The sequence below is a fragment of the Balaenoptera borealis genome, assembly GCF_965194805.1.
Source record: "Balaenoptera borealis genome assembly, chromosome: 13".
Lineage (NCBI taxonomy): Eukaryota > Metazoa > Chordata > Mammalia > Artiodactyla > Balaenopteridae > Balaenoptera > Balaenoptera borealis.
Genome location: NC_138870.1, coordinates 6,046,883 through 6,068,713, shown reverse-complemented (window position 1 = coordinate 6,068,713; position 21,831 = coordinate 6,046,883). Strand labels below are relative to the sequence as shown.

Here is a 21,831-nt window from a genome sequence, read left to right as displayed (position 1 = left end):
TGGTTTCGTTTGCTGTGCAAAAGTTTTTAAGTTTCATTAGGTCCCATTTGTTTATTTTTGTTTTTATTTCCATTTCTCTAGGAGGTGGGTCAAAAAGGATCTTGCTGTGATTTATGTCATAGAGTTTTCTGCCTATGTTTTCCTATAAGAGTAACACATATTTTAAACCTTTAAGTATTTTAAATATTTATGAGTTAAAAAATAAAGTTGTGATCATGTGCACACATTTCTCCTTTTTCAGTTAGCCTTATATGAATAAATATTTCCAAATTGTCATATAATATTTAAAACAAACAGCTGCATAATAAATCAACCCTCTAATAAATGGATCATAGTTTATTTACCTTTCTTCCAAGGAAGTGCCTTGGGGGCTCATTTTCCAATTTTTCCCCTGTTTTCACAAATCCAGTATATATTATTTTCGTGCATGTAATCTTTTCCACATTTGTAATTACTTCCTCAAGATATACTCCCCCAGATGTGATGGCTAGATCTAAAGAATGGCCATTGTATGGTTCTTGATTTATTTTACCAAATTGCTTTCTGAAAGGACTAGACCAATTCCCTTCGCCATAGAACATGTACGAAATACTCTTCCAATGGGTACAAATTATTTATTACCCTGAAGTCAAGTGATAATGAAAGAAAGATCAGTGTGCAGTCAGCTTGAGATTCCCAGCCCCCATGCCCACCTCATTCTACCTGTTGACCTGAATATTCCAGACTCATCCTTTAAGACTTGGCTTTTCACGGTGCTTCCTCTGTGAAGTTTTTCTAGCCCCATTCCTGCTGAGAGGAAGCATTAACTGTTTGCTTTTCTGTCCCAGTGTTGCATTTGGTGCACACACTGATGGTGTATCTTACAGAATTATGGTAATAGTACTCATATAGCTGTTCTTTTGCAGACCCATCTAAAGAGCAGTGAGTGAGGACCATGACTTTTCATGTCTCCTAGAGCCCAGCACATTCCCTGGCACGTGACAGGCACTCAACATGCCTGATAAACAAAGACGAGTGAGGGAATGAATGCATTTATTTATTAATGAGGGAAAGTTTCTTAACAGAGGTAAGTTTTTAATAATTTTAAGTGGAAAATGAAGGATCGTTTTCAAAGCAGGGCTTGGTTGATGGTGGGTCAAGGATGTTCTAAAGAGGTTTCCACTCCAGGTAGGAGATTGGACTTGATCCACAAGGTCCCTTCTGATTCTGAGGGTCTACTTACTAATAATTTGAGTAACGGAGAGCATTCCAAGGCAGAAGACGGGCAAGTCCAAAGAGTCTCATGGCCGTGAGTAGCTGTTGACAAAGCAAATGGTGGTTTTGAAGTAGGGAGGGAACAGAGAAAGACCAGGGATTATTGGAGAACTGTAAGGGGGATCTGACAAGTTTGCATTTTGCATCAGGTCATAGGGAGCAGGTGTAAAATCTTGGTCAATGCTGTAACTATGTTTGAACTCTGTTTCTCTTGAGGAAAATGGGCAGCTAGTGCAGGAGGGGAATAGAGAGGGAATGAGGAAGCACAGGTGGACACATTCATTTGTTCATTCATTCTTTCATTCATGAAACATTTATAAGGCACCCAGAGGGAGGAACAAGTTTAGAGACCAGGACAGTCTCTCCAGCAATTCAGGTTGATATTGATTCAGCCTTGTCTCGGGGGAGGAAGCCTGGACCACACATGGGCTTTCCATGCTGGGTTCCACAGAAACTCACAGGACCCTTTAGGCCATTTTGCTAAGTTATCAATCATTTTAGAGACATGACTATTTTATTTTATATTTTCTGTAAGTACAAGGACAGTGTTTCTTTTTTAAAAAATTATTTATTTAGGCTGCTCCGGGTCTTAGTTGCAGAATGTGGGATCTTTCGTTGCGGCATGCAAACTCTTAGTTGCAGCACGCATGCAGGATCTAGTTCCCTGACCAGGGATCGAACCCGGGGCCCCCTGTATTGGCAGCGCGGAGTCTTACCCACTGGACTGCCAGGCGAGTCCCAGGACAGTGTTTCTGAGTTAGATGTCTTTCATCCCTAGTATCTCTGGATTATCCTCTTCAGCCTTTCAGGGAGTATTTGATCCCATGTACGATCAAACACTAGGCTGCAGAATAAACTTTACCAAATGATGACTTCCTCTAGCAGTGCAGGCTACGTGTGGTTAGGGAGGGGCTCTGGGGTCAACTGCCAGGCTTCCTGTGCTACATGGCTTGGTGCTTCAAGTCAGCCAGGCCAGATTTCCTCATCTGAAAAGGGGCATCTTTTGATGAAAATAGCACCTACCTTGTAGGATGCTTCTGAAAACCAGGAGATGAATCTGGAGTAGTTAAAACACTTGGTCTGGATACGCTCTCAGTGAATATCAGCCGCCATTGTTAGTGTCAAGTGTCTGGTTTCTTTCTCTTTAATCTAGGAATTGACTAAAAACAGTCTGAAGCCCCTGCATGTAGTGAGCCCTGGAGGTTCCTCCCATCCCATCAGGCAGTAGGATCAGACAAAGACTGAGGGTACGAGATTCCAAGGCAGTCCCAAGAATCACACTCAGAAGCCTGAGATATAAACATTCCAAGATGCTTGTCCTTCCAGAGAACACAAAGGCCTTAGGGCCCTGCTTGTCAAGTCTGGCATCTCAGATGGGCTCTTTTTGTCATCTGTTTATCTCAAACCCACAAATGTTTGTTCCTCTAGTCATCCAAAAAATAATCACTATAGTCTTCCTGACTCAGGAATTCAATTATCCCTCTTAGAGCCTCCTCTGGTTTCTTAAATGCAGCCCAAGCTTTGAGGCCCTCAGGCCATTCATGTGGGTGAGGAGATGAATTTCTTCCTGTCATGACAGGGGATCTCATTTCTCTTAGTCTTGAGCTTACAGTTCTGTCAAACTCTGAATAGAAAAAGAGGTGCACTGGTGGTTGCACATTTCCTTATTTATAAGGAGTAAAAGTCAGATTGTTATTTTGAAGGGGCAAGAGCTGTCAGTCTCCCCTGCTCTCTGGATATACCCACCAAGACATGTAAGAATGACCTAGCTGATGGAAACGCATGGACAGGTTCCCCCCAGAGACCAGGGCCTCTACACCCTTGCAGCTGCATCCAAGTTGTCTCACCAAGTTGCAAATTTGAACTTCAGCATTCAGGAGACGCATCCATGAATTGGTGTAGACCCTGACTTCTTTTCCGTGACTCCTTCCTGACTTTGCATCACATCTAGCTGGGGAGAGGCCCGCTCAGGATGATCCAGAGTCTTTTTTATCCATGGCTCCTTACCTCACGGGCTTTGCCTTGTCGACTGAAAAAAAAACCGCACCGCCTAAGAGTTGAGAATTATGTTTTATTCGGCAGGCACGCGGAGGACTTTTAAGCCTGGGAGACTTTTGCAAAAAAACAAGAAAACAAACAAAAAAACCCCAGGTATTTGGAGCATCAAAAGATTACTGTTAATTAAGGAAAAAGCAGACATCTTAAGTTAATGAATTTAGCACTTTTTTCAGTACTGTACAGGAAGATGCAGGAGTCTGGGCTCATTGAAATCATTCCTTTGATATGCACCTCAGCTATCTGGGGCCAGTATCCTGGTTTTTTTTCCCATCCCGAATCCCCTCAGGGTGCACAGTATGGGGACTGCAGTGGCTGATGGCTTGATGGCCCCAGCATCCTTTGTTTACTGATATGACAGGGTGGCTTTCTTGGTCTACAGTCTCTACTAAGAATTTTGGATTTCCATGTAAGTCCTCACCGTTCCTCCTTTGAATGACTGCAGATACATCCTAACTGCTTCTTTTTCCACTCCCTCTTTGCCTTTTCCTTCCCAGCTTTTAAAATAGCTTTTCTAAAACGCAATCCAGAACGTATTATCTTTTCTGCTTAGAATCCTTCAACATTAGTTACTGAGGTCCTTGCAGATGAAGTTCAGACCCCCTAGGCACAGCATCTGAGGACACCCAGGTGTGCACATCTGGTGGGTCTAACCCGGCCTGTGTTGGCCTATTTGCTGCTGCAGGTTCTTGCTCTCCCATCCTCAGTTCTCCCATTCTCAGTTCCTCTCTTCTCCTGGACCCGCTTTGGCCCAGGAGGAAATGGCAGTGCTCTGGGGCAGACACTGAGTCTCACTCCTGTCTGCCTGCAGCACTCAGCCCTGCTCCTGGAACATAGTAAGGGCTCAATAAACTATTTCTTGAAGGAATGGCCCTCCCACTCCCTTTCCTTCCATGGCAGAGAAACTGAGGCCTCCTTGCTCTTTATCCCGTGATATTTGGGCCGGCCTCCCATTTCATGGTGGTCATATTTATTATTATTATTATTTTTATTTTTATTTATTTATTTTTTTTTTGGCCACGCTGCACGGCATGTGGGATCTTACTTCCCCGACCAGGGTCGAACCCGCGCCCCCTGCAGTGGAAGCGCAGAGTCTTAACTACTGGACCGCCAGGGAAGTCCTTTTTATTATTTTTTATATGCAGCAATTTTCATCTCCCAAGACCCAAGCGAGACACGTGTATCATCGGAGTTTCCCTCCAAGAAAAGTCATTTCTGGTTTTCATTTGCTCCTTGGCCTTCAGGGGTGCAGTCACTGATCCCTGTGGAAGTGGGCAGAGGGCGGTGTTGCCCCCAGACTTGCACGGAAGCTCAGCCCAGTTTCACATCCTGGCCCCTGCAGCGCCCCTCCCCTCCACGCCGGGGGCAATACTGTGTCAGGCCCCGAGCAGGCACTCGGGGCACAGAGGCAACAAAGGGGGCCGGGCCCTCCAGGACCTCAGGGTCTAGAGGCAGAGAGTGATGGGCCAGTGGTTACAGGAAAGGGCCTCCTTGTCACAGAAAAAATGCAGCCCCCTCTGCTTGCGTCTGAGAGGCTGGGGGTCTCTGGCTGCCTTGTGCCTTAGCAGAGGTGCGTGACCGAGGACCGTCCGTTCTCCTCTGCCCCCGGCCTGTGACTGCTCACCCACCAAGCTTCCTTGGGTCCCCCAGAAAGTGCCAACAGGGGCAGGACAGACTCTGCACTGGGAACAAGACTCTTGTCTCCCAGCTGCCACCTCAGGCTTGTTTTGAGACTTCAGACGAGGCCAGGAAGAGACTGCATCTCGGGGAACACACTTCTCAGCCCGTCTGCTCAGAGACTTGGTTCCGTGACTCTCTTCCGGGTTCTCTACCACGTTTACGGTCTCGCCACCCTCCAGGCCCCTGGCTCAGAAGCCGGGACATCACTGTTCGTTCACTCTGCTGTCTGCACGCCTCCCCTCCGGCAGGGCTGGCCTTTCTCTGGAGTGTTTCTGGAAGTTGCTCCTTCCGTTCGCTTCAGCCTCTTACAGCCTCCTACCCCGGGTGCTTTCCCTGCCACACCCTCAGTACCACCACTCACAGCCGCCAGCGTCTCCCTACAGCCTTCTGATTCTTTTCCTACGGTGGTGTTGGTCTTACCATCCATTGTTCAGAAGCCTCTAGCGTGCCCACATCCTGAGCGAGGCCTTGGAGAGGCAGCTTTTCCATTTATTCACCCTGAGATTCTTTTACACATTCTTAGTGCCGCCAGAGTGAACCCACCAAGCGCTCCTTACCCACAGCCCACACGTCACTCTGTTTCTGCCTGACCGTGTCTGTGCCCCTTGCCCTGGCATTCCCTGTGTCTTCTCACCCCCATGGACAAAACCGGTTCTGCGTCACCTCCTGCTCAAAGGGTCCCTTCCCTTCCCTCCCCTTGCCCCTCCCCCCATCCACAGTATTTTCGTCCCCCCTCCCTCCCAGGTTTTCAGACAAGCCGCCTCCCAAGACAGCCATACCCTACTGGAAGCTAATTTCAGGGCCTTGCATGGGCCCTGAAAACACTGGAGAAGTCTGCAAGGGGGTGACTGAATAAATGAGGGTACCCTTTATCTAGCTTTGGCCTATCCGGGCTGAAACAATCTTACTTGTAGTGGTGCTGGCGTCCACTCTCATATATTATTAACAGGCTGATAATCCCGTGAGTGGATTATCAAGAGTGGCGGTTATCCTTCTTTCTCTTTCTCTGCCTCCTCCTCCTTCCACGCCCCCTCTCCCCCGCCCCTTCGCGGCTGCCTTCTCCCCTCCCCCACCCCAGGCCTATTAAGAGCTCCTTTCCGGGGACTAAGCCAGGGAAACAGGAGAAGGAGTAATGTGAGCCCGTCCACGTCCATGCTGCTCACAGGTAGTGCGCTGGGAAAGAAGACAGAAGGTGGGAGAGAAGACAGAAGTCCAGATGTCAGAACCTTGCTGGAGGCAATAGTTTCTGCATCCCCCTGGGTACCTAAGGCTTGGCAACGGCAATCGTACCATGACTTCCTATTTCTCTGCACCCCTGTCTTCAAAGCCCCTTTGATCTTCAGATGATCCCTGTAAGGTAAAGGGAGCAGTATCTCTCCTTCCCACCTTCCCAGGGCTTCAGGGGTCTTGGATGTGAATCCGGCTCTGCCTGTATCCAGCAGGGTGACTTTGGACACGTCACAACATCTTTCTGGACCTCGTTTCCTCCTCAGCATCATAGGGAATTAGACCACATGATGAATTTTTCCTTGCAGAGGTGCAACCCACTGGCTTGCGGTCTTAACCAGTTGTGTAATGTGTCACCAGTAATGTGCTGCTACTACTGCTAATCTATTTCAAAAAGCATAAGGTAAAACAGGGTCAGTGTCACCCTCACCTTCTCACATTGCTAGATTAGTTTTGAGTGAGAGAGCAGGGAGGTGTCTGCAGGCACAAAACCTCACTACCCCAGTAGAAGCAAGTGGTGTGCAGAATCGTCATTCATCGAGTGTCTTGATAAGAATTAAGACTTTCAAGCCAGGTCACCCCCAGGGTCCCTAACCTGGGCCAGATCGCCTCCAGGGTCCCTTTCCTGGACTAGGTGACCCCCAGGGCCCCTTACCTGGGCCAGATTACCCACAGGGTCCCTAACCTGGGCCAGATCGCCTCCAGGGTCCCTTTCCTGGACTAGGTGACCCCCAGGGCCCCTTACCTGGGCCAGATTACCCCCAGGGTCCCTTCTGGTGCTGACATCCTAGTTCATACGTACCAGCTCGACAGTGCATCTCAAAACCAAGAGGCCCAGGGTGTGATACAAGTTGCTTCGGGTCACCCCGAAGACCCATTAGTGGAACTGAGACTAGAGTCTTTTTCCAGACCATTCCACAGGAGAATCCCATCAGGACCAATAGGAACTTGGGCTTCAGTGGAGGCATGGGGCAGAGTGAGGTTTCCTCTTTCTGTCCCAATGGGCTAGACCTCCGCAGTCCCAGAAAGGCCCTTGTCTTGGGCTTTGAACAAAAATGAGAGCAGTGAAACCAAAGCTGCCCACTCCCTCTGGTGTGCCTGACACGGTGATCCCTGGCCCTGCTCTCAGCTGTCAGCTTCCTTCCCTGTGATCCCCAGGACCACCCATGCTGACAGGAAGTACACTGAGCCCACTCAGGGCCTGTTGGTTGTAATGGTGAGGCAGGTCATCAGAAGAGGGAGGCGGCAGGGAGAGATGTATTATATTTATATTTTTCTAAGTTGAGCTGGAACTGGGGCCCAGCAGGCCTGGGGGGAGGGGCCACGAGGCGAAGGGGAGGCTGGGAGTCGGCCCGAGGGGGGGCCGGTGGTGGTGGGGAGCCCCGTCTGGGCAGGTTGGGTGGTGGGGAATGGGCTGGCTCCAGACAAAGAGAAACCCAAGAGGGAGAGGGAGGGATTAGACTGCAAAACCTGGGAGGGGAGCAGTCAGCTTTCGAGGGAATCTCCAGTATCAAACCCTTTTCCTGAAGAGCTTACTAAGGACTTCAAGGGTAATCCCCCTTCCCCGGCTCGGAGGGGAGGGAAGAATGCCGGCCCGGGAGCAGCCGTGACATTAATCATCACCGGCCCCCACCTCAGAGCGGGCTTCAAGCGCCTTCGCCACAGACCCCTCACAGCCCAGCTGTGGACTTTTCCTCAAGGCCTGACGAGAGGAATTTCTTTAGTTGCTTTAAGAGCTGTGAGCTAAGGCCTCCGGACGCTCACAGCCTTTGACTTCTACAGAGCGGAATTTGGCATAAAAACGTAGGCCGGAATTTAATCCTCTAAGAGGAGTTTGGTGACTAGTTCCAAAAGACTCTTTTGATTAAGTTTTATCACCATTTTATCAAATAAATAAGTGATGCAATTGAAGGCCAACAACTTAGCTTCCTGTTATTCACTAAATTGTGATGGGAGCTTCTTGTTGTGTCTTATTCACAACACCTGACCACAGGGCCTGGCATACAGTAGGTGCTCAATAAAAGTTTGAAGATGAAGGAAGAAGAATAAAGAATGAAAGAGGTGATCCTGTAGTGAGGACCTTGAAGACAAAGTGATAATTAGATACTACAGATATCACCATTTTCAAAGCTCTCCAGACACCCTGGATGTATTGATATAGCTGGGACAGTCTGCCTCCTCCTCCCCCTCCCCCCAGGGGCCAAGATTCCTTATTTTGAGGTGCTTTTAATTAGGGGATGCTAGCCCACTAAGGGCAGGTCTCGTTCAGCAATACAAATGGATGGACTTGTAAAATTATCTGGGTAGGTCAGGCAAAATACCCCATGTAATAGTCAACTCCTAGTATGATAATGCTTTATAACAAATATCCCAAAGTCTCAGTGACTTGCAAATGAGCCAGAGAATAAAGAACAACAGAAAGAGCTGGCTACAGGCATCACTGAGTAGCCCACCATGGAAATGGTCAAGTAAACGTGGTCACTTATTAAATAAAGAGTAGAAGAGATTGAGGCTCCAGAGAGAATGATGACAGGTGACACCCAAGATTCCTTTCAGCTCTCATATTCTTTGGTCATGGACAGTAGGGACCACACTGGGTAATTTCCAAGTTTCCAAAAGAGACTGATGTGGAAAACCAGTCCCAAGGCTGCCTTAGCTGTAAGTGAAGAAATTTTCCAGAATATCTGTACAGCATCAGCGCTGAAGCCTCTGTATTCTGTCACACAACTCCGGGTGTGTGTGTTACAAAGGCAATGGCTCAAAGAATCAGGAAATTCCTTTCCCTGAGCCATCCTGTTTATACAAACTGAGTCATCCCACTGGATAATCAGGCACCTGCCGTCTTCTCCAAATGCCATTTAAACGTAATTCAGGCAGCATCTAGGGTCTCGTTCCGGTATTTCTGGGGAGGAGGGTGAGTTGCAGGTCAAGTCTCTCCTTTTCTTTTGAAGCACACATTGCTTGTCATTGTCTGTGCTAGGAGCCCCTTTCCCCATGAAGACTTAAGAGAAAAGGCAAGAGTGTACTTGGATACCGTGCCTGGAAGGCTCCTGACATAGAGGAGATGCCCAGTCAGTGCTCGAGAAATGCCTGTGTGAGTGAGTGAGTGAATGAAGGCAGTATTTTAGGTTAAAATACTGAGAACTCTCTCTTTCCCATTTCTCTTCTTGCTCTGTCAACCAGGAAGCTCAGAGTGAACTTTGTTGCTCAACCACAGCCCAGTTGTGGGTCCTTAGAGTTTGCATATTTGTGTCTCCTTCCGTTCTCTGTTCTTTATTTCCTTTTTTCTAAAACACCGTAAACTTACTTATGTGTTCCTTTCATTGACTTTGCCCCAGCCCTTTGGGAAGAGGTAAGGGCAAACAAAGGTTCTCAGGGATTTGTTGCTTGGGAACTTCTCTTCAGCCTTGACTATTTTCATTGCTTTTCCACCTCACTGACTGCATTACCCCAGCCCAGATGGGAGGATGGATGGATGGATGGATGGATGGATGAGAGGAAGGACGCGTGGGTAACTGGCCCTCACATCCCATTTTGCAGATGGAAAAAGTAAACAGGAGTGAGTAAGCCAGGCCATTCATTTGTTCACTCAATAAACATTGGCTGGAAATTCACCAGGTGGTTCTCTGAAAATCAGAAACGAATCAGTAGAGCTCACAAACTCAATTCTCTCTACTTTTAAGAAACTGATGTAAGATTTTTGAGGTGCCACAAATGCAGGGCAGACAGGAGCGATGGCACAGAGAACATCAGGTTCAGCTGCAGCGTGCCCCCTGCAGAAGACACATGTACGAGAATGAAGACACTCTGGGGAGGGAAAACACCTGTACAGATTGGTGGGGATGCTGGTATCGATAAAAGTTCATTCTCTGACAGAAAGAGATCAGATCAGAGAAGATCCAATAAAGGAAACCTAAAATGCATGGGAGTGACTAGGCAGGGGGAAGGGGTGCTGTTGCCTTAGGGTTGAATATGTACATTTTGGTGCAGTGAAAGGACCTTGAACTTGGTTGGCGTCAGAAGCTATCTTTGTTTCCGAGCTTCATTGACTTCTGGGTGTGTGGCCCTGAGAAGATTACTTCACCTCTCTGAGGCTGTTTTCTCACTTGTACAATGGAGATAATAATACTTGACACTGAAGATTACTTTATGAACCAGAGAGCATTCTGCCTGCACACGGTAGGTGTTTAGGAATTGTTGGTTGAAGCTTCATGACCTCTGAGGGTTTGGAGTTTTTCTCAGAAGAGATAGAAGAGGAGCAATGGGCACATTCTTCCAGAAGACCGTAGTCTCCAGGCCTTTAAGCTCCGTGTGGCTGAGAACCATGTTCTGCCGTTTTCTGTAGCCATCAGCGGGGTTCATGTCTGAAGACTCCCACGACCCTAAGCTCTGTTCCCAAGGCAGCGAAGAGGGCTGCTTATGGACTGGTCTGTATCCTACTATCAACCTAAAATCAGCTGTTACAACTAGACTCTGAGTTCTTGAGTAGTGGGACTCTCAGAAAGTCATTGGTCCTCCCTCCTTCAGCTGAAGGAGTTAATATTTCACAATTCACGTGGGAGTGAGGAAAGGAGGGGACCCAGTCTCCCTTAATCACAGAGAAATGGAGAAAACGTGCCTTGCTGATCTGTCCTGGTGCTGTGATGACTTGTAGGCAGTAAACTCTTAATACTCAAGCCGTGGCTTCAAGGCTAGTCTTTTCTGTTATGACTCCCAGGGTTTCTGAATTGAATCTGATCCATTATATAAACCCCAGGTGACCCTATGCAGATTGAAAGGGAATTCCACTTACTGTCTTTATTTCCTAAGTAGTCTGTGAATTTGGATGAGTGACTGGCAGGAAAGATGTTAATGACCAAACATCCAGCAAACCTTCAGATGCCTCTTTGACTTGTTCTTCAAGTGAAGCCCAGCGGTCGTGAGTCTCTGCAGCCTCCACGGGCCTGCCGGTGAGAGTGAGTTACTCCTGCCCTGGTACTCACTGCAGTCTGTTAATGCTGCCCTTAGAGGCCTAACTCCAACACACAGCCAGGATTTGCTTACATGTCCATCTTCTCCACTGCAACCTATGAGCCCTTGGAAGGATGACACAGTAATTATTCATCTTTGTTTCCTAGCAACGAGCACGGTGCTCAGTGTCTAGGATGTGCTCAATAAATGCTTGTTGGATGAATGAGTGAATGAATGAATAAGTGGTGAATGATGGACATTGAGAACCTTCTTATACTTCTGTAAAGACTGCTACTATTTTCCTAGGCAATAGAGGTCCATGCCAAGGAACCAGCTCACGGGCCTTCTTCTCGTTATCTCTTCCTGTTTACGTGGTCCATCAACACTTGGGCAATTCTTTTTACACCAGACACTCACTGCTGTGCACAGTGTCTTCCCTTGCCCTTAGGAGAAGGGGATCACTGGGCAAAGGCTGGAGATACAGGCTGATGAAATAAACAGCGATGACCTTCCCGTGGTGTTTTTACCTGCGTGTTTATATTAATGGGCTGTTTCTAGCTGAATCTTTTCAGTAACCGCCTCCCGAGTGAAGAGAAACTCACGCCAACTTGTTCCTGAGTCCTTCCCTTGCGTTGCTTATTAGCGGTTCATGACAGGGAGGGTTCTTAAGCCCCCAGCTTTTAATCCCCTTAAGCCAGGGGTCCCCAACCCCTGGGCCACGGACCGGCATCAGTCCGTGGCCTGTTAGGAACCGGGCCGCACAGCTGGACGTGGGCGGAGGGCAAGTGAGGGAAGCTTCATCTGTATTTGCAGCCGCTCCCCATCGCTCGCATTACCGCCTGAGCTCCACCTCCTGTCAGATCAGCGGCAGCATTAGATTCTCATAGGAGTGCGAACCCTACTGTGAACTGCGCATGCGAGGGATCTAGGTGGCACGCTCCTTGTGAGAATCTAATGCCTGATGATCTGAGGTGGAGCTGAAGTGGTGATGCTAGCGCTGGGGAGCGGCTGCAAATGCAGATCATCATTAGCAGGGAGGTTTGACTGCACAGAGACCGTAATAAATCAGTTGCTTGCAGACTCATATCAAAACCCTATCAGTGAGTGGCAAGTGAAAACAAGCTCAGGGCTCCCACTGATTCTGCATTATGGTGAGTTGTATAATTATTTCATTATATGTTACAATGTAATAATACTAGAAATAAAGTGCACAATAAAGGTAATGCACTTGAATTATTCCGAAACCATCCCCCCACCCCATCCGTGGAAAAACTGTCTTCCAAGAAACCGGTCCCTGGTGCCAAAAAGGCTGGGGACTGCTGCCTTAAGCAGACTATATTATAAAATTTCTAAATTTACTAAATTATAGAAAGTTCCAAAAAAAAAAAAGCTATAGTTATTTTCATTAGAATTAGACTTTCCTAACTGACTGGTTTTTACCACCAACTTTCTTCGAACCCTTCTGTGGGCGTGACAGCGCTGAGAAGTGCCGTGTGGATGTGTTAGAACCTAACGGCCCCCTCTCGCTCCCCGTCACTGTCACTAAGCACAATGATTTCCATTCACACATTTTAGCCGTCTGCCTCTTTTCGTGTTTGTGTTTACAGCATTGGTGACAATGAGTTTGTGTTTATGAAACAAGATAACCTCTAAACATCTGCTCTGGTTCAGGCGCCACACAAAATTGTGGGACCTCGGAAAAGAGTCAAAAATGTCCGTGGTTTCAAGGGGGTTGCCGTCCAGGGAGCAAGTCAAATAAACAAGTAGAGGGACACATGCAAGGCATTATGCGAGTGAGGAGGGGAGGTGCCCGTGGCTCCCAGTTCTGCCTGGGGTAGGGGTGGGGAGCGGGGTAGGGGAGAGCCTTCATGGAGAAGGTTAAGTTTGAGTTGAACCTGAAACATAAATGGTAATCCATCCAGCAGACAAGAAGAGAAGGAAATTGACAGATTGCCGTGGTACGTACAAAGGCTCAGGAGTATGGGAAACTTGGTGAATTTGGGGAAGTCCAAATGGTTCTGAAGTGGTTGGAAAGCAGGCCGACTTGATCTACAAACACCCCAGCTCAGTATCAGCCCTGAGCACAGGGGGTGGGTAGGGAGCACATAGCGTCTTGAAAAATAAGTTAGGGTCAGATCACAAAGGGTCTTGAGTGCCACACCAAGGATCTGGACGTTATCGTGTGTGACGGGGTGTGGGTGTGCGTGTGTGACGGGAAGGTAGATATATTTACTGAAGAACTTAAATAACTGAATAACAAATTGTGTTCCATCAAGAGCTTTTCCACCAATCCTGGCCAGTCCACTCTATCCCACCTGATATATTATTTTCTTCTTTAAGCAGATTGTCCTGGAATGTCCTTTCTGGATGCCATCTTGTTGAGTGTAATCCACTCCTCTTTGTTATTTTAGCCTAAGCCCAGGTAATCAAGGCCAGGATTTTAATTGCCTCTGGCATCAGGCAGCACAGGGCTGATAGTTGCGTATTTTAAAAGGAGCCTGGCTGGCTGGGGATTGAGAAGAGAAAACCCAGTGGGGTTTGTGCCTATGAGGGTTTCCAGTCTTCACGCTTTCAACTTGGTATTTCTGGGACACTTTACAGCAGGCTTTGTAAAGATTTAGTTGAAAATCAACTTATGAATTCCTCCCTAATTGGCTTGGCCAGGTTTAATCTGTTATTGGTCGAGCCAAGCTGGCTTGTATTATGCAGCCCAGTGAGGATTTCCGGCCTTGCTCTTAGCCTCTTGGAGGCTGGCTATTTTTAGAAGCCAGTCTTGGTGTTGGTGAAGGCTGGTATCATTGTGTCCTCTAAAGTGACCTCGGAAGGACGCCCATCTGATACAGCATTTAGACCTCTGACCAAAAAAAGCAAGTCTTGGAGTTGACATTTGTATGCCAGAGGTTTATGGTTTTGTGGGGTTTTTTCTCCCCAAGATGAAACAAAGCTTCCTCTTTGTTTCTGCCTCTTTGGGTTGACTCCTGGAAATAGGCAGTGTACCCAGTCCAAGCAGGCAACACCTGCAGCAATGGGACATCTTCAGAGGGTGGTTTCCCTTGGCCCAGGATACCCTGTAGTAACATCAGAAGAGGCACAGGACTGTGGCCATCACTGGCCTTTGCTGAGTCCACGCTCTTGAGGTTGTCTGGTGCTGAACACACAGGCGTGCCTGGAAGAGGAAAGAGAAGAGACATGTTACGATGTTGGGATCACTTATGGGCACTATTAGCGTCGAGTCACCACTGGAAATTGTGTGGACAGAGAGGGACCCTGTGATGGAGAGTTTGTGAAGGTGAAGAAGCAAACCATCAGGGCAGCCTCAGAGGAGAGGGTTCAGATCTGCCTTTGGAATTCATGTGAAGGGAAGCTGAGGAAGTGGAGAGTCCTGTTTTTTCCTACGCTCCTGGAAGGACATTGGATTTCTGAGTGCCATTTGCATGAGTGTGGAGAGGGCATGCCGTATCTATTTGTAGTCACTCGGAGGTAACTTGCCCCTTCCCTGCCCCATCAGTCGCCTTGCTAAGTCCTCGTGGGGGCTTTGGAGGGTTTAAACAGTTCTGCCGGAGGAAGTCACTTATAAGAAGAACATTTGCTCTGTAGACCTGAGCTCATTAGAATCAAGAAGACCAACTTAGAACTCCAGAAATAAAGATATGTTCATCTGTCTACTTAAATACAGACATGCATTTTACAGGTTTCACAAAACTAGTCTAACATCTGTTTTGCTTTCCTTGTTAATTCCATCCACCTCCACCCCCGATTGCCCTCACCCCACCCCTGACTCAGCAAAGCCTCCTTTAAGAGACATGATAGACCCTGCATTTTGAACTGGCTCCCAGAGCTTGTTTGGGAAGATTTCTTCTCCCCTTCGGCCAGCTAGCTAGCCAGGCGGTCATTCCAAGGACCCGGCCTTGCCAAATCTGTGCCTTCTGGTACGTCTTGTCACCAACTGGCAGCTGCTGGTCTCGTAGGGCCTGCCGAGAATCCACTGGGCTTCCAGGACCGTGGCTGTGATAGAGCTGGGTCAGCAGGAGCCTTAGCCCTCAACCTTGGGCCAAATCAAAAGCAGTTGTGCTGGGTGAAGTTCTACACGTGCTCCGTGTCTTGAACCTTCTGCTGTGGTTAGGCTTATCCCTCTGTGAATACTTTTTATTTTATTTCATTTCATTTCATTTCATTTCATTAATTTAAGTTTGGATCCTGGTCTTTCATTCTTTACTTGGATATCCTAGAATCTTGACATTTGTCCAAGAGAATAAGAATTACAGCATCACAGCAAATCAGACCTGAAGGGAATTTAAACCGGTGTCTTCAACTTAAAGATGAGGATGCTGAAGCCCAATGAAACAGAGAGAATTGCCCAGGGACCTAGGGCTGGTGAGAAACATATCCGGGGCTCGAAGTCAGGCCTCCTGACTCTCCCTCAGGGTTTGCACCTTAAACGTGTGTCTAAGGGGTCCATATGCAGGATACATTGCAGCTATCTGCACTCCAATAAGAGTAACAGTACACATAACAGGTAACATTATTGGACAGTTATTAAGTGGCAGACATCGTTTTGAGCACTGTGTGTATGCGATATCATTTACCGTTTTGTCAGCCTATTTGGTGGGTACCGTTATTATCCTCAATTTATAACTGGAGTGACTAAGATGCGGAGAAGTTAAATAACTTGCCTTAAATAAGAAGGGAAGTCCTATTAGACTGACTTTCCTGAGACTCAGGTCTGACTTTGCATCAGCAAATCCGTACTGAGCCCCTACAAGGGATGGGGCCCTGCCTTTCTAGCGGGAAATGAAGGCATGTGGGTAGACGGATCACAGCGGTGCACAGTGGCGGCTGTAACAGAGGGTGGGGAAGGAGTGGAGGGGATAACAGGCTTCACCAAGGAGATGGCATTTGACTGTTCTTGGGGGCGCATAGGAGTTTGCTAGCTCCTTCCCTCGTGTGCCATCGAAGGGAAGGAGCTGACATGTCTGGGGAGAAATCCGGAGGGTGAGAAGCTCAGAGTCCGGGAAGGCAGAAGCATGATGGTTGTGGAGAGATTCTGGGAGGCGGGGCTAGAGAGGTAGCTTGGGTGCAGATGGTCCAGTCCCTGTGTCCCAAGATAAGATATCCAGTAAACAGAGGGGAGCCAGCTGAAATGCTTGTGAGTAGGTTAAGTGATGGGATCGGATTACTGGGTGCTTGGGGCTGAACAGATGTAGAAGTGTGTGCGGATCGGTCACAGGGAAACCAGGTAGGAGGTGGATGCAATTGTCCAGGTAGAAACGATGGGGGCCTGGACTCCCTACGCCGTCTGATCGGCACAGGCCGCCTCCACTCCTCTGCCCGCACTGCTTCCGGGGTTGGATGCAGTCTGTAATGCACTCTGCCTGCAGTGACAGGCCCATCCTTCAAGTCTAAGCTTAGGTGTCCTTCTGGAGACTCCCCTCAGTCCCCACGCGGAGCAGGCTTGAGCCCTCTCCTTGCGGCCTCCGCTCTGTCTGGTACATCCTGCCTTCTCTCTTGGCACACGTGAAGTCTCCTTGCACATCTTTGTACATTCCTCTCTCTTGAAGGCTCCTTGAAGGCGGGTCCTTGAAGGCGGGTCCAGACCTTTGAAGGTGGGTCCAGACCTTTGCCTCCTTAAAGACTTTGCACAGTGCCTGACATTCACGGAGCTCTCGGTACATGTGTGATGAATGAATCCACCTTCTAAATAAAGACAGAGACTGCGGATAGGGGAAGAAGAGGCCAACTTTGGGAGATGGTTTTGAAGTTACATCAGGGCTTGGCAAACAAATCCAGCCCACTTTATTTACTGCTTTTGTAAATAAAGTTTTATTGGAACCCAACCAAGCCCGCTGGCCTACGTTTGTCTACAGCTGCTCTCACTGCGCAATGGCAGAGTTAGCTCATTATGACAGGACCATACAAAAATAGTTACTATCTGCTCAGCCATAAAAAAGGATGAAATATCGCCACTGGCAGCAACATGAATGGACCTAGAGATGATCATACTAAGTGAAGTGAGTGAGACAGAGAAAGACAAACATCATATGATATCACTTACGTGTGGAATCTAACAAATAATACAAATGAACTTATTTATAAAACAGAAACAGACTCACAGACACAGAAAACAAACTTACGGTTACCAAAGGGGAAAGTGTTGGGGGGAGGGATAAATTAGGAGTTTGGGATCAGCAGATACAAACTACTATATATAACATAGATAGACAACGCAGTCCTACTCTATAGCACAGGGAACTCTATTCAATATCTTATAATAACTTATAATGGACACAACATAAAAAAAACCTATAATGGAAAAGAATCTGAAAAAAATACATATCTATATAAGAAGATATATATATGCATATATATATATATGATTCAGTTTGAATCACTTTGCTGTACACCAGAAACTAACACAACATTGTAAATTAACTAAAGTTCAAATTAAAAATAAATATTCGCTATCCGGACCTTTGCTGAAGAAGTTTGTTAACCTCTGAGTTCAATGACCAGGATTAGTGACTGGAGATAAAAGGTAATGGAAAGGAAGGGGTGGAGACTTTTCCTTTTCTCGTATCTTCTCAACTCAACAGAGCTTTGCACCTAAGTGATGGCACTGACTGCCAGGCCTGCGGGTGCTGAGAAAGAAATGCCCCACTTGTGGGGCAGGACGGAAAGGGAGCCTGAGCCCAAGGTGGACAAGAGACCCCGGTCAGAAAAGACAGGGGCCAGAGCTGCAAGGCAGGCATACATCTAAATCTTTCTGTCTCTTGTGCTCTTCTCTCTCTTAGTCGTCCAGTTTGGTTTTGTCACCCTCTTTGTGGCCTCCTTTCCTCTGGCGCCGGTGTTCGCGCTCCTCAACAACGTCATTGAAGTGCGGCTTGATGCGAAGAAGTTCGTTACGGAGCTGAGGCGGCCAGATGCTGTGCGAACCAAAGATATCGGTCTGTCCCCTGCGTCACTCAGAGGCGATGCAGCCCATCCCCGTCCCCTCCCTCCGACCCTCCCCCTGTCTCCCTGGCCGCCCCCCCCCACACTATGTCGGGCATCCGGAGGGCTGGAGCATCCCTTACCACCCCTTCGAGCCCCTCATCCTCATCTCCTCAGGTGCTGGAGGCCACGGTATCCCCCCTCCCCCCACTGGCCCCCTGCTTTGCAGACAGGGGTGCACCTAAGCCTTTCCAGACAAGCCTATCCCTGGGGGACCCGGCAGAGCTCCGCTGGTAACTTGCCTGCAAGGCGGCACTCTGACTGCAGTCTTGTCATCCCTGGGCTGAGGGCAGGAGTGAGCCAGACGCCCTTTTTTTCCCCGTCTTACAGGGATTTGGTTTGACATCCTCTCGGGCATCGGCAAGTTCTCTGTTATCATCAATGTAAGTGCTTGCTTTCATGACACCCTCGTTCTGTGGGAAGGGCTTTCCAGGGGAGCTGAGGTCCTCAGGGCGGGAAACCTGTCCTGTTACCTCCCAGCTTCTTCCATTTGGAGCTCTGGTTAAGACAGCGCCCACCCACTCCCCGCCCCCCCGTTAATATCGCGTACACGCCTTCTAAGTCATCAGGCTGTTGCCAGAGGTGTGCAGCTCTGTCGTTCATTTCGCTGAGAGCAAGAAAGGCAGTTACCCACCAGAATGCGTACCTTGGCCTTAAGAGTCCAGATCAGATCTTTCCTCGGAGCCAAGAATCACGAGGAGAGAACTGCACATATCTAGCCATCCCTTTCCTTTCTTTTTCTACCCCGGAGCTGAACGATACCTGGAGCATCGCCCAGGCTGCAGTTCCTAATTACCGTTTCTCCGAGCTGTCAATGTAAAGTCTTAATTATCCCTGGCGCTGCTTGGTTAAGGTAGGATGTGGAAGAAGAGGGGTCCTCTCTGCTCTGACCTCCTTAACTGCCTTGCCAGACGTGTCCACATTTCAGAGGAAATCCTGCTGGGCCCAAGCCAGCAGCTCCTTTGGCGTCTGCGTTCCATACGGATGGTGGCCAGGCAGGGCCTCCTCTTGCATCTCCCGAGACAATATCTGCCAGCTCAGCGCACATCAAGAAAGCCACAGCCCCCTTTCCCTTGGGAGAGAAACACTGATTCTGGCCGTGACCTGGCTACCGACTAAAACACGTGAGATGGCACGAGGTGTGCAGAGAGGCAGAGGGGATCAGCCCGTCACACGTGGGATGTTTGATGTAGGAAGTGCACGTCTCAAGGCTGAGAAATTAGGTGCAGTTTGATCAGTAGCTACTTTGGAGTTGTGTCTTCTAGAAAAGAGCCCCTGAGTACCAAGCGCTTTTCATCTACAACAGAATGACAGGACGTTTTACTTCCCTGGCCGTTCTAAGACTTCTTGTCTGTAAGAAATGGGAGAGAATAAGAGTCTCACCAAATCGGATCAGTCTGGAAATTAAATGGGATGATGAAAGGACATATGGCCCGTGCTCTGTTAATTACAGCTGTGATTACTAGAAGTCCGTTACTCTCAAATATAGTTATGGCCATGCACACTCATATATACATTTAGAAAACAATACCTAAACCGCATTTTTTTAAAAGGGCTTTAATTGTTGGTGCCGAGGACAGTATAAACACCTGCCAAAAAGATTTAAGATTTTCTTTGCAGAAAGTCTCCCCTCATCCAAGCAGGCAGTTGTTCATTTATCGTTTGGTTTGCTCCACAGACATTTATAGAGAACTTAGATACACCAGGCGCTACGTCGGGTGTGTGCGTTTCATCCAGCAGGACCTACTCCTTCCCTCTCCGTGTCTCACTTTTTCTAAGCAAAATGGATGAAAGAGCGACTTCCATTGCATAATGGGCTAAAAAGCGCTGAGAGATGATGGTCAAACTGAGGTTCACCGTGGAACCATATCCTTGGTGTTCCTGGCTTTCTCGTGTCCCTCAGGGGCAGATGTATTCAATATATGGCCCTTTGGTATCCTTGCCCGTCACACTTAAGTGGCCCTCTCACCACTATCAGTAATCTTCTCAGAAAATCTTCCACTCTGCTTTGGCATGACCGATGCCAGCATCAATTCAGATATCTCAGAGATGATTCATGCCCTCCCTCACCAAATGGTCCAAACTGGCTTAGCATCCTTTGCTTCGGTGGTTGTAATTCACTCTCTTGACAGCCACTGACTTGTGGGTTTCCTTACCTGTATCAAAGATGGAAAAGCCAGGTAAGTCAGTGTTGTGAGCTCAGGGACAAGGACTCGGTATCCGTCAGAGCAGCGCCTCTGGATGGAGAGCCCAGGAGGGGACAGTCTCTTAGGCAGATGGACCTGTGTCACCCGGATGGTGTCCACCCTGCCAGTTCCTCAGGTGCTTGTGGTTCTACCCCCAGGCTTTTGTCATCGCGGTCACCTCTGACTTCATCCCCCGCCTGGTGTATCAATACTCCTACAGTCACAACGGGACTCTGCACGGCTTTGTCAACCACACCCTCTCCTTTTTCAACGTCAGCCAGCTGAAGGAGGGAACGCAGCCCGAGAACTCACAGTTTGACCAGGAGGTTCAGTTCTGCAGGTAAAGTAATCGGGAGCAGGAGGGCAGCACAGGGCTGGAAGCGGCAGGTCCAAGTAATTATCTGGGTGACTCAGAATTATATCATTATTCTCTTTTGTTTCTGGCTCCTACCCCCAAACCCCAGATCCCTACAAGTCAATTGCAATGAATTGACCAATATTTATTGAGTGCCTTTTGCTAGGCACCATGGAGCACATAAAAAAGTATATAGGTTCGTCCTTACCATCAAGGGAAGGTCTGGTTTATGGTCTGGTTGGGAAGAAAACAGAACTGATAGGACCCTGCAGGTTATTCAGTGATTGTGTCTAGTATGGACCATGAGCCTTACGAGTGTTCGAAGCAGAAGGAGAACAGTGAAGGCTGGAATGGAAAGGGGGTAGGCTTCTTGGAGGGGCCATGAGGAGTTGTAGGGCAAAACGAGAGAGTATCCTAGGTATGGAGTCAGCATGGGCCAGGTCATGGGGGTGGGGATGAATCTGGGGTGTTAAACACTTAGGGGCTAGTTGCTGGAGTTGGCAAGGAGAGCGCTTGGGAGATAATAATAGGGAATAATATAGGAAATACAATATAAAGAGCAACTCCTAGGGTAGTATAAGCCAAAGCATTGTTGAATTTGAATAGGTAGGATGAAGTAGATAATGGGAAATCTTGAAATCTTACAGGAATTTTAATGTGATGCAATAGGAAGTTACGGACTTTTTAGGGCCAGGGAATTACAGGCTAAAGTGTGGGCTTAGGAAAACTAATCCGGTCTCAGAGAGGAAGATGTGCTAGAATTGGGCTAACTCAAGGAGGGCAGCTGAGGTGCTACATCATTCAGACATGACCGGTGGTAGGCATGGACCAGAGAGGTGGAAGTAATTCAGAGGGAGGGAGAAGATGAGCTACTTAATGTCATACGGTACAAAGCTGGGTACCAGAGACACGAGAGAGAGTGTGAGTCAAGGATAACTCCAAAGTTTGGGCTGAAGCTAGAGGACTGGGAAATTGTGGGTCCATTGACAGGGGTGGGGAAGATGCCAAGAGAATCTAATTTGTAATAAGTTAGATGAATTTGATTCCAATCATGTTGCATTTAAAATGATGGTCGGAAATCTAAGGGGCAGTTTCCATCTAACACCTAGAGGGAATAGCTGGAATTCCTGAGAGGAC

The 21,831-nt window shown here is 48.0% G+C and overlaps 1 protein-coding gene across 8 annotated transcripts in view; it reads left to right on the top strand.

Moving 5' to 3' along the window:
- ANO2 (anoctamin 2) overlaps window positions 1–21,831 on the top strand; it is a 350,657-nt gene that overhangs the window by 317,617 nt on the left and 11,209 nt on the right. For all 8 annotated transcript variants that reach the window (XM_082349769.1, XM_082349772.1, XM_082349775.1 and 5 more), the window contains 3 exons: window positions 17,955–18,107; window positions 18,484–18,536; window positions 20,498–20,679. In XM_082349769.1, coding sequence (XP_082205895.1) covers window positions 17,955–18,107; window positions 18,484–18,536; window positions 20,498–20,679 — 388 coding nt within the window. The remainder of the gene's footprint in view (window positions 1–17,954; window positions 18,108–18,483; window positions 18,537–20,497; window positions 20,680–21,831) is intronic.